At 37.8% G+C, this 17,441-nt stretch overlaps 1 protein-coding gene and 1 pseudogene across 4 annotated transcripts in view; both read right to left on the reverse strand.

The window, feature by feature from the left end:
• RAB3GAP2 (RAB3 GTPase activating non-catalytic protein subunit 2) overlaps window positions 1–17,441 on the reverse strand; it is a 114,138-nt gene that overhangs the window by 22,234 nt on the left and 74,463 nt on the right. For all 4 annotated transcript variants that reach the window (XM_051820585.2, XM_070055336.1, XM_051820587.2 and 1 more), the window contains 8 exons: window positions 16,674–16,738; window positions 10,293–10,383; window positions 7,307–7,434; window positions 4,539–4,752; window positions 4,066–4,163; window positions 2,728–2,833; window positions 1,960–2,120; window positions 710–938 (listed from right to left, as the gene is read on the reverse strand). In XM_051820585.2, the coding sequence (XP_051676545.1) occupies window positions 710–938; window positions 1,960–2,120; window positions 2,728–2,833; window positions 4,066–4,163; window positions 4,539–4,752; window positions 7,307–7,434; window positions 10,293–10,383; window positions 16,674–16,738 (1,092 nt within the window). The remainder of the gene's footprint in view (window positions 1–709; window positions 939–1,959; window positions 2,121–2,727; window positions 2,834–4,065; window positions 4,164–4,538; window positions 4,753–7,306; window positions 7,435–10,292; window positions 10,384–16,673; window positions 16,739–17,441) is intronic.
• On the reverse strand, window positions 12,940–14,940 carry LOC108178204 (KATNB1-like protein 1 pseudogene; annotated as a pseudogene).

Raw genomic sequence — 17,441 nt, forward strand, 5'->3', positions numbered from 1 at the left:
GCAGAGAGAGATCTTCCATCCACTAGTTCATTCCCCATAACAGTCAGGACTGGGTAGGCCAAAGCCCAGAGCCTGGAATTTAATCCAGGTCTCTCATGTGGCTGGCAGGGACCCAAGAACTTGAGCCATCATCTGCTGCTTCCCAGAGTGGGGCATGAACAGGAAGCCAGAATCAGGAATAACGCCAGGGCTTGAACTCATTTACTTGCATATGGGATGCAGGTGTCACAAGTGGCATCTGAACCCGTGTGCCAAATGTTCACCTTCCCCTCCCACAAGTGATATTTAGTGAGAAGATTAAAATTCCGCACATTGAGTTAATGTCTGTCTTATATCTCAATTCTCTCCCAATCAGCTTCGGCATTCAATCTCTATGGTGATCTGTTGTGGTCAAAGTTGATGAGGAAAACCTGGCCTCACACAGACCTGCAGTTGGCAAAGGGAGGACTCCTGAGGCCCTCTGACACGCTAGAAGAATGAATGCTTATGTAGCAAGGCAGCGCGCAGTACCTGGGGCTTCCTGAACAGAGACCTGACCAAATCAAACTTAGAGAAAATTAATTGAGAAGTATATGGAGGGTCATTTTATTTTTAAAATCTGAAGGTATTTCTCTTTCCCTATCCCTCCAAGTCATTTTAATTATAAAAGAAAAAAAAAACTCATGCCATGAAAGCATAGATGCAGATGCTCAAATACAACTCAGCTTACCTTTTCCTCCTTCTAGTAGTTTCTTAACAGAAAGCCTTGGAAGCGGCTCAGCCTGCAGTGCAGACACTTTGGAGGCTGGAAGACTTCTTCTGCTATGGAGCAAAGTCTGGAGGATGAGACAGTCCTCCAGCTGTTTCAGCAGCAGCTTCCAGTACTCAGTGTCAAGGGAAAGGGCCTCCCAGGAATCAGTGAGCGCCTCCCAATCAGTACCCAAAGCTGTTTGGGAAAACTAACAGAAAGTACACTGGTGATTCTCTGGCAAGGATGAAAATCGCATGAACTTGAATTGGCTTTGAACTTGAAGGCTTTTGGACAGAAGGATGCATCACAAAGCAACATACAGAGGTTGTTTCACAAAAACTACTACTGGCCTGGATGAAACGTGAGCCTCAGAAGGAAGGATACTGGGGTAAGGCATTTACACGGAGCCCTGCGGTAATGACCCAATTTGGCCAGTGTACATTTCAGAGTCTTGTGTCCCATCATGGCAAGGGCCAGTTTTTCCTGTGGGTACCAATCAGGACAGTTTTTCCTGTGGGTACCTCTTCAGGATGTACCTGTCACCTTACAAAAGTATCTGAAATTTCCTATCAGTATAAACATAGTAATCTGGTGACACTAAATGTAACCTTTAATTACTGACACTGGTAAGTGAATCACTGCACACTCAGGTGTCTCACCAACTTAAAGTAACATCTTCCTAGAAAAAAATCATTTGACCCACCACAAAATACATGGTGTGTTAGTTTTTTCCTTAGAAAAAATTGCATCCTCGAGATGAGGAAAAGCCACAAAGCAGCTATGAATAGAAACCTTACATTGCAACCACTCAATTCTAGCTGTATGGAAGGGAAGATAATCATAGAAGTTTATAACTAGAACAAAGGCAAGAAGTAATACAGTCTAACCCTGACCTCCTGTGGATGAAGAACCCAAAGCCAGGAGACTCATTCTACAGGGACTCATGACAACTGGCAGAAAGCCAGTTCTCCGAGTGGCAGCTTCAGCACTTCTCCCTCACGCCAGGGGCCCAGCTGAAGTCAAGTAAGTATAGCATCTGAACATACAAGTTAAGGGCAGCTCCCTTCTTCTCCCTCCCAAAAAAGTCTCAACAAATAACAAATGATTGGACATATACCCGAAATTCTAGATGTTTCATAATCTTGAAGATAAGCAGGCTTTCAGAAAAGGAAAGCGTGGCTTGGGAGACTGGATGGATACAGATCTAAGCTGCTCCTTCCCCCACTTACTTTTTTCTCTGCCATATTGTTCGATATCTGTGCAGCAACAGAATGCCCAACATGTGCAGATAACAGAGCAGCTCCATTGTTCTCAGACTGAATACAGGCCATGCGCATCTGCTGCCACCAAGGGGAAACAGACTGGGAATCCCACGTCTCATCAATGGCCACTACAAGGATAGGGAGCAAATTCAAAACAAACTCTTACATGGTTGATTTTTTTTTTTGCCTAAACTTTCATGTTGAACATGTTAACTTTATATTTCTGAATGAACTGGAAAATAAATCCATAATCTATTTTATTCAGACCATTTATATTCCATATATTTGTGCTCTGTTAGTCATCCTATTTCTGAATCAGTATTAAATCCCTACCTGTAATTTTTTCATCATTACTGAAAACTAAGATTATTTCAAAATAACACACTATTGTTTTGATAATCATACCAAAAATAAGAAAAATGTTACCTTAACCTTAACCAGAAACCACTCGATTTTCCTTACTAAAAAATGTATTAATCACTTCACAAAATATAAGGTTAATGACACAAAATGTAAATTTAATTTTCTTAAAGTATACCTCAAATGCATTAAGTGCTTTCTATTAAAACATGAAAGAATCTCTATGGGGAAATGATTTCTATTCTATAGTATATTTTTGTTAAGAAAACTACCCTCCCTCCTGTTTTTGTGGTATTTCAAATATTATACTTTGTTCTGAAGAGCAGCAACCCAAAGCTGGAGACTGCTGAGCCCCCACACTCTCCAGTGTCCTACCTTTCATCTTACTCAGGAGGGACAGCATTGTATGAAGACAGCAGACAGACTGCGGTTTATCCAAAATATCTTTTTCCTTAGAAAGCCAAACACTCAGGAGTAGAGACTGAAAGCAAATTAAATCTCTGTAAGTCTAAAAACGTATTCAGCATGGACACAATGATGCACTTTTCTAGAGAACTCCTGTGTATACAAATGGAGCAACCTTTTGGGTTGGAAAATAGGTGGCTGGGGGCCAGCACTGTGACGTAGCAGACTGTCTCTGTCTGTGGCACTGGCATCCCATATAGGTGCCTGTTCATGTCCTGGCTGCTTCACTTCCAATCCAGATCTCTGCTATGCTATACTGGGAAAGCAGAAGAGGATGGCCCAAGTGCTTGGGCCCCTGCACCCATGTGGAAGACCCGGAAGAAGCTCCTGGACCAGTTCCAACCACTGTGGCCAGTTGGGGAGTGAACCAGTGGATGGAAGACCTTTCTCTGTCTCTCCCTCCCTTTGTTACGTACCTCTGCCTGTCAAATAAAACAAACAAACAAACAAAAAACAAAAGAAGTGATTGGTTGTTAGATAAAATAATGTGTTGGTAAAACAAGAGACCTGTCTACCTAAGGGTCTACATTAATTGTTGGACTGTTTCCATCTCTTTTTTTTAAGACAGCACATCTTTTTTAATTAATTGATTAATTTTATATTTTATTTGAAAGGCAGAAAGAGGGAGAGATAGAGAGATAGATATATCAATCTTCCATCAACTAGTTTACTCCCCAAATGCCCACAACAGCCAAGGCTGAGCCAGGACTCAGAACTCATTCTGGATCTCTCACGTGCATGGCAGGAATCCAAGTACTTGGGTCATCACCCAGGGTACATATAAGGAGGCAGCTGGACTGCAAGCAGGGGTAGCTGGGACTCAAACCAGGCACCCTGATAGGGGATGTGAGTGTCCCAAGAGGTGATTTAATCTCTGCCACACACCCACTCCTTCAACTCTTCTTTGAGGTAAACACTGCTTTCTAATTCGACCTTCTACTAAGTAACTTATTACCAGAAAGGATACCACTATGTGAGCATGGATTCTCTGTAGACTGATGAGGGGTCAGCCAGTGAGCTATAGGTTGGACTGGAGAGAAAAGGAGGACCCGGAGCTTGGATCTTGCCCTTGCCTTGTCTGTCTCTCTGCCTCTCAAATAAAATAAATTCTTTAAAAAATGAAAAGGGAACAAAAAATACTATTCTATTAAATATAGTGATTGCAAACTTCTCTGATCATTTTTTTTTGAAGGTTCTATGATAAAAGACAAGTGCAGGGAAGAACAGCATCCAGCAACTAAATCTTACCAGTAAGAGCTGAGGGCTAAGTCCAGCTGACTCCAAAGCATGACACATATCCTCAGTGGAGCTTTCTCCATGTAAACACTTCCAAAAAAAGAAACTGCCTAGTAGAACAAAACTCAAACACATTAGCCTATGATAACTTACCACTGGGACTAATAATCTTCCTACATTGCAATCTAGACTTCCAGGGGAGTAAAACAGCATGAGAGAAGACAAAATAAGGGTTCAATTTGCTTACAGAGCAGAAAGCAATTCATTTCACTTCTAATATTATAGCTTTAATATACTTACAAATAAGATACAATTTGCATGACATAGTGCATATATACCAAAATTACCTTGTGTTGGCCAAACAATATACATTAAATTCTTCAGTTAATTTAATTTCAAAACAAAATGCATCACTGAGATGCTGAATATTTCTATCAGGCTTCTAGAAGTGGGAGGATACGTAAGTAGTTTATTATTTCACCTACCTAAAGCCACATATTCCTCTTCACTTATCTTTTTTACATTGAGCACATCTTTCTCATATTCTAAATGTTCCAGGAATGTTTTTACAGGCAACACACCATCCTTATCATCAGAAAATCTCACAGTAGTCCTGATGCTCTCTTGCTTATATTTCTCTAATAATGTCTGGAGCTTGAGCAGCTCCTTTTCATCAAGCCTTAGTAACAAAGCCAAGTCCTTAAAAATAGAAAAAAAAAATTCTGATCAGACTGTGTCTTTTTCTACACATCCACATGTATCAACCCCATTATCTGAACTGAAATTCAAAGCTGTAAGCAAAGCATGGCTTTTTAAATTAATGCAATAGCTACAATGCACTCTGTTTAAAATTCTGTATTTCATGAGTGGGAGGTTACTTAAATAAGACAAACTGATTTCAAAACACTACCTACTACCAAAGTACCACTTTAGGACCTTCTTCAGTTTCTTACTCTTGTAAAAGGTTGGAATTTTTAAGAAACATAATATTACATAATCAGAATAAAGATTAAGACATTTATCAACTACAGTTCTTGTCACTGTGAGGAAACTAAGGAACTATTTGAACTTATATGTTTATTTAATAAGCAAAATATTCTAAACACTATATAATAAAAATATGAGAATACAATTATTATTATATCTACAAATATAAACATATGACTCTCAGAGATTCTAAGACTGAAAAGTCACAGACAGAACCTACCAGCCTTTCAAGCTATTTTCACACACCATTTATGCAGAAACATCTCTTGACACTACTAAATTAGGGACACGTATACACATACACATGCACACTCAAAGACCATAAATTTCCCACAGCAAGCAAATTTTTTCCCCCCATGGAACTTAAGCCATATTCTTAAACAAGAGGAGTGTCATTTATTTATTTACTTTAAGATATTGTTTTTTAAACAAGAAGTAAACCACGAAATGCTATAAAACAATACTAGTAGTTCCATATACTAAACTTAAATGTGATTTCTTTCAAATGTGAAAAATAAACTTCTTCAGATCCAAATTTTAGTTTTACATGCACAAAATTACCTATTCAGCCTAGAGCCAGATGCATATTTTTGAAGCATCCAAATGGTCTTACTAGCAAAATATAATTTTAATTCTTAAAAAGTACTTTTAAAAAATCAATCTGCCAATTGATTCTTACAGCTTCATAATTGTTCTAAATTTGCATACTATACAGGATCGGTCAAGTGGAAATTAATCCTACAGGGGATTATTAATTATGTATATTCAACTCTCTTTGGCAGGATGTACACATGGGAATTTAGATGTTAAGAGAAAATTAGGCAGTGAAGAATCTGTGAAGTGTTTAGGCAATTCTGTGGATGTCACTTAACCAACTTGGACCTTCCTATTGCTTAAAACTATTTTATACTATGCTAAAGTAGATAGAAAACCAAAAGACTCTTAAAAACTTAACTCTTTTATCATTTATAATGGCTGGAGACTATCATGCACAGATTGTTAAAATGCTATATAAAGGTCATATAAAATCCCAAAGGCAAAAAAGAAGATAGAGTCCATTACAAAGAGAAAGTCTCTCACTTTTTCTAAAATTTTATTCATATGTATGTATATTTAACATGAAATGCTTCTCAAATATTCTAGATAATTTAAAAAAAAAAAAACATTATCAGTGACTTGACAAGCCACTAACTCATGCTAACAATCCTCCTTTAGTTAAAGACAACCTAACCAGTATCACAGAGGAACTGGAGGAGAGAGGACACTATTTGTCCCTATTCCCCACTCAGCAGAACTTCAGGTTTCTGTATGAAAATCTAGAATTCTCCTCAGATGCAAACAATACTGCACTGTAATATGATTGCCAGGGGCTGTCACTCTATGTTTTGCAGAATAAGTTACAATGTTATAAGAACATTTCATATAATTATTTAAATACTTTGATGTAAAATATTTTAAAAAGGTATTTCATCTCAGTACACGAAAGAGGAAGCTGCACAAGCTTGATAACACAGAAAAACAGGTGTGTACTGTTTTGAAAAATCATTTGCTTTTCTTTAAAAAAACTAACTAAATAAAAAAAAAGGGGCTGGCGCTGTGGCTCAGTGGGTTAACACCCTGGCCTGAAGCGCCGGCATCCCATATGGACGCTGGTTCGAGACCTGACTGCTCCACTTCCTGTCCAGCTCTCTGCTATGGCCAGGGAAAGCAGTGGAAGATGGCCCAAGTCCTTGGGCCCCTGCACCTATGTGGGAGACCAGGAGGAAGCTCCTGGCTCCTGGCTTCGGATCGGCACAGCTCCGGCCATTGCAGCCATCTGGGGAGTGACCCATCGGATGGAAGACCTCTCTCTCTCTCTGGCTCTCCTCTCTCTGTTTAACACTGACTCTCAAATAAATAATAAAATAAAATCTTAAAAAAAAAAAGAAAAAAAGCATTTGCTTTCTTTATAGTTTTTTTTAATTCAGTTTACTACAAGCCTCATCCAAAAAAAAAGTTGTTTTATAAGAAGTAACCTAAAAAATGAGTTGAATAAAAGCAAATGATTCTAGATTAGTAAAAATGGATTGACAATAAAATTTAATATTCTTGTGCAAATAATATACATTTAGCAGTAGCAAGGAACAAAGATTCAACAGAGGATCTTGTAAAGAAAATACACCTTTAAGCTTTTAGGAAAAACCTCTTTACTACTGATTTAAAATCTAAAAACAACCAAAGAGATTATTTTATGTAAAACTATACAGCTAAAATTTCGGTTACTCACATTATCAGAGAATGGTGTGTCCGAATGAAAATCAAGGGAATTTAATTGACTGACAGATTCATAAAGATGCAGCAATTTCAGCTTATTAGCACAAAACTGTAGCAATCCTTCATCAACAGACTCAAGCTCTAAAAAGCAGAGGCAAAAATATTTTAAAGATACATTTAACACTCATAGGTAGGCTTTTCTTTCATTAAATCTCTTACTACTACATAACCTTCTGATGTTTTGCTACACTAAATATTGGGGTATCTTAGCCTATACCACATTTTGAAAGCAAAGATAATCTTTCCATTACTGCGAAAAATCTAACTTTCTAAATGAAATAAGATGCTTCATAGTACAAGGGGAAAAAAAGAAAACAAGGAAAGCAGAAATATTTTTGTCTAATACTCAAATTTAAAGCTAAAAAATTAAAGCTTTAAAATTAAATGATCTGGGAACACCTCAAAAATATTCTCCCTTACATAAAACTCATTTGCTGAATATTATACTCATACCAACGATATGCAAATACAAAGTTGCTTGGCTCTTCTTATTGTGGAGGTCAAAGAAGGCACAACTCTGAAGCCGTCATTGTGGTGTAGTGGGGTAAACCACCACTTGCAACACCAGCATCCCAGATGAACACTGGTACAAGCCCTGGATACTCTGTTTCAGATCCCAGCTGCCTACCAATGCACCTGGGAAAGCAGCAGAAAATGGCCCATGTACTTGGGCCCCTGCTCCCAACACTGGAGACTGGGACGAATTCCAGACTCTTAGCTTTGGCCTGACCCAGCCCTGATCATTGTGGCCATTTGGAGAGTTAATCAGAAGATGCAAATATCTCTCTCTCTCTGCCTTTCAAATAAATAAATAAATAAACCTTAAAAAAGATTAGACAATAAAAACTCCCTATTTTTTTTTGGAAGGCAGAGAGAGAGTAAGTGAGTGAGCACATGAGCACACTTCCATCTGCTGCTTCATTCCCCAAATGCTCAAAGTGGCTGGGGCCAAGTCAAGGCCAGGAAAACAGAACGCAATCTAGATCTCACACGTGGGTGACAGGAACCCAATCACTTGAGCCATCACTTGCTGCCTCCTAAGATCTGCATTACAAGGAACCTAGAGGCAGGAGCTGGAGCTAGGAATCAAACTAGGCTAAACGTTATTGCTCTGCAAAGAGATGTTATTTATGATACAATAATATGGAATACTGTCCAAATTCTTATCACTGTAATAAAACAGCATAAAAATCCTTATAATTTTTAGAAATTTCATTTATGGGTAGACCTTGAGATTGTGATGATTTTTTACAAAACTACAATAATGGTATTTGGTTTACTCATTGTTATAGGATCATTGTAAAAATCATCATAAGATTACTGTTCATTTAACAAACTTTGATAATTTGTTAAGGCCTTTTTTAAAATTTCCATTTATTTATTTATTTTCACTTACTTGAAAGGCAGAATAAGAGACAGAGTGAGAGAGAGACATCTTTAGTTCACAGGTTCACTCCTCAAATGCCTGCAATAGAAAGGACTGGGCCAGGCCAAAACCAGGAGACTGGAACTCTATGCAGGTCTCTCACTTGAGTGGCTGGGCCCAAGAATCTGGGCCATCATCTGCTGCTTCTTAAGATGCATTATTAAGTAGCTGGATTGGAAGTGGAGTAGCCAGGACTTAAACTGGCATCCCAGGTGGTGAGTTAACTTGCTCTGCCACAATGCCTGCCCCATATCATGCTTTTTAAAAGATGTATATGAGTGAAACTGATATCTTGGAATTTGATTATTGTTTATGGCCTATATTCCTGCTGAAAAGTGGTCTTTCTACTTTTTACTTGTTGAACTCTTTATTTAGTGGAGTGTTAAGTCTATAATTATAAAGTAAATTAAAAATGTTATTGTGAAAATTAAAACAGTAAGGAAGGGGGTGGAAGGAAAGGAGAGAGAGAGGCAAGTATCAATATATTCTTAGAATTGTATATATGAACTACATAAAATCTGTTCTCTTTATATTATAAATAAATAAAAGGAAAAAGTTGTGTATACTAAAAACTCAGAGTTCACTGTTTATCAAAAGTCAGCTCTACATATCTGATGAAAGGATGTTGGCCATCCTGAATATAATGATTTGTTAATTCAGCTACTTTAAGCTGGTATAAACATAATTAAATATAAATATAATTAAGTATAAAGCTGTCTTATATAATTAACAAGACAAGCGAAAAGTCACGATTAGCTGAAGTCAATACACTGCACACTCCAAATTCACTGATGTTAGGAATTCACAATAAACTGAATTTCACTAGCTGAGCTGGATAAGAGTACAAAGTTATAACCTACAGTTTCAAAAGTAATTCTCTTTATGCACATAAATTTTGAAAACTAACAACCAGACCGATTCAGAACAGATAATCTAATTACAGCCTGTGATTTGAAGAGCTCTCTATTCATGAGAGAAATGGGTGAGAAAATGCAGATAATATAGATACTATACACTAACAGAACATTTATTCAAAACATAAATATTTTTGACTAGCAACTCAGTCAACAACAGTACTTAAGAATGCCTCCTCTAGGAATCTCTGTCCTCCCACAAGCCTAAGTAAAAAACAATGGCAGTGAAGCAAGTGGCTGTGTTTTGCATACCACCAGTTAACTTCCCCTTCCTGCCACTGGCTTTCATAATGTTCTACAACCATTTCTCATCATTCTGCACTGATGTCTTTCCTCACAGTCAAGGGATTCAAAAGCAAATACTTCCCTTAACAATAAATTTACCAACAGCTCAGATGAAGATTAACTGTGTACACTGAGTAAAGAATAAAAACTGTTCCCAAATACTCAAGGTATGAAATAAGTTTCCTTACTCTTTACATGTCATTTCCATTTGAAAGTAATATGATGCCATCCTAAGTAATTAACAGTTTTTTAAAAACAGAGTTACAGAATGCGATGAAGCCATAGCAACTGCCAATCAGTACAAACCCTATTACCTTGATTTTTCAAAGTATCCATTAAAGTCTGGGTGATGTTTCTAAGGCAGGAAAATGGTAAGCGTTCACTTGCCAAAATGCTTTCCAAAGCCTAGAAAAATGATATTGAGCAATTCTCATAATTAGAAGGCAATGATTGTTTTTAAAGTTTTACATTTATGTGTATATTTTCACTACCCCAACTTTCAACAAGAAGCTCCACATTTAAGCTATTTTTGTACTCCTATCTGAGAATTAAAGTTGTATCATAAGTGTCATGTAAACAACTTCATGTCATGCCAAATATGGTATAATAACAAAGAAAGTAAAAAAAACTAAGAAGGCAGTAACTTGAAGGCAACTGATGCTTAACAGAATGAGTCAAGACAGAAACAGAGACAGCTATTCACCAATAACAAATATTTGAATAAACCTATACTACCTAGGCATAAGGGAAAAGCAGAAGTTACTGCCATGTAAGTGATAAAAGCTGAGAATGATTTAGTTATTACTTATATCTGCATTTGAGTATAACCAGCTAAATCTATAGGCCATGCCAGGTATAGCATATACACTCCATCCTACCATACCTACCTGTCCCCACCACACCACCCCCGCAGACATTTAAGAGTTTTTATCATCAGTTGCAAAATACTTCCTCATGCCTATAGCAGCAACCATCAGACACATCAAAGGGTTAATCTGCAGGCAAAATTCATATTTATCCTTCCATATCAGTACATTAAACTGGATTTTAATTGATGAGATGAAATACTCAAATAGGCAGAGAATGTGGCATGAGATAAACATCAGATCATAACACAATAACTTCTGTGTTTTTATGGGTGAGAAATGGGCTTAAAGGGTATCTCACGATGACAGGCCTATGATTGAGTTAACTAAAGAAAGGGACCTTAAGGGGTAAGAGCCCAGGACAAATGCCATTTGTTCATGATTACACAGGCTAGCATCTGGCTTGACTTCCTTCCTATCGTCCTGTGGCCCACAGCCTAACCTGGATTCTTCCTTTCCTCTAGTGTTGTAAAACAATAAATAACTTCTGCTACTGGGTTTTCCAACTATCTACTTACTAAAATATTTATTTTCATCTACTGGGAAGGCAGAGCAACAGATAGCGAAAGCAAGAGCAAAAGTGAGAGAGAGAGAAGAGATCTTATATCTACTAGTTACACTTCAAATTCCCTAAACAGCCAGGGCTGGGCCGGGCTGAAGCCAGGGGCTGAGAACTCCTTCCAGGTCTCCCAAGTGGTGGCAGGGGCCCAAGCACTTGAGTGATCATTTGTTGTCTCCTAGGATGCACGAACAGGAAGCTAGATTAGATGCAGAATAGCCAGGACTCAAACCAGCATTTTGATGTCCCATGTGGGCACCCCAAGCAATGACTTAACCAACCCACTGCACCACAATACCTGCTGTCTACATTTCCAATAAAATTCCCAAATTTCTACATGATTCAGCAGTATAGTATAAAATTAAAAGACAAACAAAGAGGCTTCACTATGCGAGTTTCTTGATGGTTGTTCTGTGATACAAAATTTTTCAACAAGATGGTATCTAAGTGAGAATTTTTAGGGTTGTGACCTTCTCTACTGCAGACTCTCTAGATGCCAACCTTGTCATCATGGGATCACCTTTAATAACTGAGACTCAACCTTGAGCAAAATGAGACACAACATTGTCAGCTGAATGAAAAATGGCATTAAAAGTCACTGAGATTTCTCTGTTCTACAATAAAAAATACATTTTTAAAAATACTGCAACACCCGTGCCTTGGGGGTGCATAGCCTACTGGCCTGCTCTCTGCCTTCGCTTTGCTGCCGCATTAAGCTACTTGTGGCTGTTCATAACCATACGCCTGCTCCACGTGGCTTGATCCCAGCCTGCTCTCTGCTTGGTATGGACCCAACTTAGCCTCTGGACTTCTCTTTCTCCCCTAAATAAAGCCCTCACTCTCCTGTGCATTTCTCTCACTGAATAAAAAGCTTAACACCTTAAAAAAAAAGACTGCAACAGAAACCATTAAGTCCTGCCATGTACACTGCTGTGCAATAATGAATACAGGTATTTTTTTAAAGCTTTTATTTATGAATGTAAATTTCGTAAGTACAACTTTAGGAATATAGTGGTTCTTTCATACCCCACCCTTCAATCCCTACTCCTGTCCCATCCCTGAATATAGGTATTGATCTCTCTCCCTAACCTCAGGCACAGAGCTACTAAAATTCCTGTAATTTCCTGAGCAACAGCAGTGTTACGCCAATCTTTTGGTCTCTGATCCCCTGTTTGTGACACAGAGTTCCTAAGAACTTCGTAATTTCCTCGATGATTTCAGGATCCTTTTATTCTAATAAAGTGACTCTTGGTGGGCTCCTAGAAAGATTGGAGGAGGGCTGGTTGCCAGCTGAACCAATCACGTGATTAGAGATTAGAACTGTCAGTCCCATCCCTTGACCTCTGTGCAGGGGAGAGGGGTTGAGTTGATCATCACTGGCCAAAGATGTAATCAATCACGGCTGCATAATGAAGTCTCCATGAATATTCAAAAGGATAGGATGTGGTGAGCATTTAGATTGTTGGACATAGGAAGTTCTTGGAAGATGGCTCATTCAGAGAGGGCATGGGAGCTCTGCATCCTTTCTCTCATTCCTTTTTCTTTTTTTTTTTTTTTTAGAAATATTTAGTGAATTTACTCAAGTGAAGAAAGTTTAAATGATACAGAAATGAAAAATATTAGAAATATATATACAATAAAAAGTGAATATAAATTAGCTAATTCCATGGACATTTCCAGTTAAACATTCATACACATATTCACCTTTTTTATATAGGGATAATACATACATACATGGCATGATGATTCTGGCAAAAAAAAAAAATCAGAGATACTAAAAATATTCTCAAGTTTTAAAATTTGTGTGGAATATATCTGAACAATAACATTCTATGTGAATGTAAACCCCTGATTTAATTCCAGGATTTTATCATGCCAGAAGCATGGTTGGTTTCAATTTTTTAAAACAGATATTGGTATCATAATATATTGGCTTAGTTAATAATTAAGGCATTTTGCATAAACAGCATTTCAGTGTGAACATTTTTAATATTATTTACTTTAATGTTTTCACTTTCAAAGTCTTTCAACATAAGAAAATAGCTGCACACATTTAAGTTTTTTATAAAACACAATCTTGAAAAAAAATCACGATTGGTCTTTGTAGTTTCTAGTAATAACTCTTGTCTTACTTTTGCAGAGTATAAATTATATTCTTATGCATGATTGCATTAAGACCCAGTAGTTCTTAAACAATGTTATCAAATAACCATACAGACCCCGAATGCAGCAAAGGCGAACAATCTTCATAGTGCACTTTCACCTCATTGAAGTTGAAGCTGCTCCTTTTGGATACTATTCCACTTCAACGTGAAGTAGATTGTTAGCGTTTCATTAGTGGTTTCAATTTGTGGCTTTTTAAAAGAAAAAATGATTTTGATTTCTTCCACAGTTCACAGTTCTCAGAAGAGACCTATTTTTGGAAATCCTATAGTCCCAGGATGTCTCGAATAACCAAATGCTGTTTAGTAGATGAAATCTCTCAATGCAACTGTAATAAATAAGCATCTACATCCTTAGCTATATTACCAGTATATCCTGGAACCAAAGTAAGATGGTTTTCTTGTTCCCACAACCCACTTAATTGTTGTCTTAAAATCTGAATATTTCCATCATTTCTGATTTCTGATTTGGATGACAGTTCTGACCACCACCTTTTTATGACTGCTTGAAGCCAGTTTAAACCAACTATTACATATTCTTCAAATCTGCTTTTAAGTAATGACTTTACTAGAGGCAACAAGTCCACGCAGCAGCCAAGTGAGATATAGTGTTTTTCTTCCTGTAAACTATTGGTGAGTACAGGTAGGCAATCTACTACAACTCCAAGATCTTCTATCCTCACCAAATAGGCTACAAGTTCACTTATGCTTCTCTTTCTCCAGAAAGTTAAAGCTACATTCAATCGCAAATTCCTGCTGAATAAAACCTGGGCCATTGTTTCATGGTCCTGAGAAACCTCAGAAAAAAAACTACTATATTTTGATGATGGGCTTTCTGTCTGTGGAGAGCCAGGGTCACTGGAATTAACCAAATATGTGCGACTATCATGGCGTAATTTTTCAGGCAGGTGACCGGCACAAGCCAGTTCATTTTCTTTATTTGCCATGTCACAGCCCCCAGTGCTAGGGGACTGTTTTTTTCTGTAACAAGGATTTGGAAAGGGATGATGAACTTTCTTTCTGCGATAGATCACCTTACGTAGTTTATCTGGGGTTTTCACAGCTTGTCCAACTGTTCTGTTTATGTAAGCAGCCAAATGTTTGGGAGATTTCTTAACCTCCTTCATGTTCTTATTGGTGAAATTAGAGATCCTTTTTCTAGGAAGATCAGTGGAATGATCCTCAATATTAGTACAAAAGTTCCGTTTTTTAACATTGTGGGTTTCAGATGCCATAATCTCTTAAATACCTGCGCCTCATGGTACCTCGGCGCCTCTGCCCTGCCCCGGCGGTGACAGACCGCGCCCGGCAGCCTAGAGAGTCCGTCGGCGGCCCCGCCGGGCCCGACGCACAGCCATTCAAACCTCATTCCTTTTTCTATACGCCTCTTCCATCTGGCTGTTCATCTGTCTCCTTTGTAATATCCTTTATAATAATGGGAAAATATAAGTAAAGTATTTCCCCAAGCTCTGTGAGCCACTGAAGCAAATTAATCAAACCTGAGGAGGGGGCTGTAGAAACCCCAATTCATAGCTGGTCAGTAGGAAGTCTGTGACAACCTACTAGTTTCTACTGGTGTCTGAAGGGAAGTCTTCTTTCTGGGACTGGGCTCCCAACCTATGGGATCTGATGCCATCTCTAGGCAGTGTCAGAACTGAAAGAAATTAGAGGACACCCAGCTAGAACCAGCTGCAGAATCTGACTGGTATTATAGGGGAGAAAAACTTCTGTCTAGTGGCAGAGGTACTGGGTGACTGTGTAAGAGAACAGGAAAAAACATTGTGATTTGCCTCTCATATTCTCACAGCAGCATAATGTTGTGAATTATGATAAGGGACTATTCAATAAGATTCCTACTTGAAGGTGCTTAAAAAAGCCTAAAGAGGGAAAAGCTGAGGAACTACGACTAATATTCATGAAATAATAGGAAAACAGTCATTTACTATCTGGTTCTGGCTTAAAGTAGAGTAAGAGCTTGGAGTTATCTATGGGGGTTGAAGTGACATGCAAGAATTTATGGAGTTAGGACATGAGCAGCATTAGGATGAGTTTGGACAAGAAAGTGAGAGTAAAAGAAATCACCATCAAAAAAAAAACCACCATCAGTTACCATATAATGGCCACAAACCTGGGGAAGTATGACAACACCATGAGATGTTGAGACTGTGGAGCTACAAGTACTCTTATAAAGTTCAAGTGAGAGTATAAGTCAGTACAACTGACATGAAAAACAACTGTCATCAGCCATTACAGCTAAAAAAGCTCATACCTTAGCAATTCTACTCTTAGGTAAAAATTCAGAAGAAATGTGCAGAAGTGTACTAGGAGATCGGTACAAGGACAAGCATAGCATCATTCTTTGTAATGGCAAAAAACTAGAAATAACCTAAATGTTCACTGACAACAGAGTAGATAAATAACTTCCAGAGTGGGATTCATTTGGTCTGGTAAATGAATCAGTTACAGCTACATATATTAATATAGATGACTCACAGAAATGTAACATTGAAAGGCAAAACTAAAGTCATAGAAGACAGAAAACAATGCAATTTACACAAAGCTTAAAAAGACAAAAAACCGACCAGTAGGTTTCAAAGGAACCATGAAGAAATGATATAACCATCAAGAAGAGCAAAAGAGAGAGAAACAAAATTCTGAATTGTTGCTACCTTGGGGAGGGAGAGGAGTATGGGCCTGAGGAAAGACATGCAGGGCTCTTTAGAGTTCCAGCTAAGTGTCTCTTCCCTAAGATAGGTCATCATACACATATGTTTATCATTAATCTGTGATCCAGTATATATTATATATAAATATCATGTTTATGATATTATTTAATTAAAAAAGGAGAAAGACAACAGAAACTCCCACATGGAAATGCAAGAAGGGATAAATCAGATGAAAAACACAAAGGCTTTAAATTGATGTGTTTAGAGGGAAAAAAGAAAGTAAAGAATTTCTTAAGAGATGTACAAGAGTCCTTCAAAATGCTCATGGAAAATGGAATTAAAATAAATATTAAGTTTCCTTTGGCGCAAAAAACTTTCTGAAACCATGCATATTTATATAACAACTACTCAGTAGGAAAGTTTCTATATTATATAAACTTACTTGTTTTTTGGTTGCAGGGTACTTAATATCAAGAATCAATTCCCTTATTTCTGTTTCAACTGAATCTATGAAGACAAAATTAAAGATTTCACTTTTATTATGGAAAAATATTCTAAAATAAATTAACATATTTGTAATATCTGTCAATCCAAAGGATTGTGAGGTTTTCTCACATCATTTTTTTTTTTGTTATAAATTTCAATGTCTCTGAGATGGCATACTTTTGTCTTATATAGCATAATTCCAATAAAAAGTACATGTGACAACTTATACCTTACTTCACTTTGAAAAGTAGTTGAGATAGCTCATATTTTAAAACATCTATTTTCATCTACTTGAATGGCAGAACAACAGACAAACAGTGTGAGAGAGAGAGAGAGAGAGAGAGAGAAAGAGAAAGAGAGAGAGAGAGAGAGAGAGAGAGAGAGAGAGGTCTTCCATATACTAGCTCACTCCCCAAATGCCTGAGACAACTAGGGCTTGTCCATGCCAAAGCCAGGAACCTAGAACTCCAACAAGATTTCACAAGCGGGTGGCAAAGGCACAAACACTTGAGAATCATCTGCTGCCTCCCACGCTACATGAGCGGGAAGCTGGATGGGAAGTAGAATAGCTGGGGCTCAAACCAGCACTCCAATACAGGACGCGGGTGTCCTAAGTAGCGGTGTGCCACAATGCCTGCCCCCATTTAAATATTGTGACTGCTCCATTCAGAATATTTTACTGATCTTTAAAATGACAGAACAAGGCCGGCGCCGCGGCTCACTA

The sequence above is a fragment of the Oryctolagus cuniculus genome, chromosome 13, assembly GCF_964237555.1.
Source record: "Oryctolagus cuniculus chromosome 13, mOryCun1.1, whole genome shotgun sequence".
Classification (NCBI taxonomy): Eukaryota; Metazoa; Chordata; class Mammalia; order Lagomorpha; family Leporidae; genus Oryctolagus; species Oryctolagus cuniculus.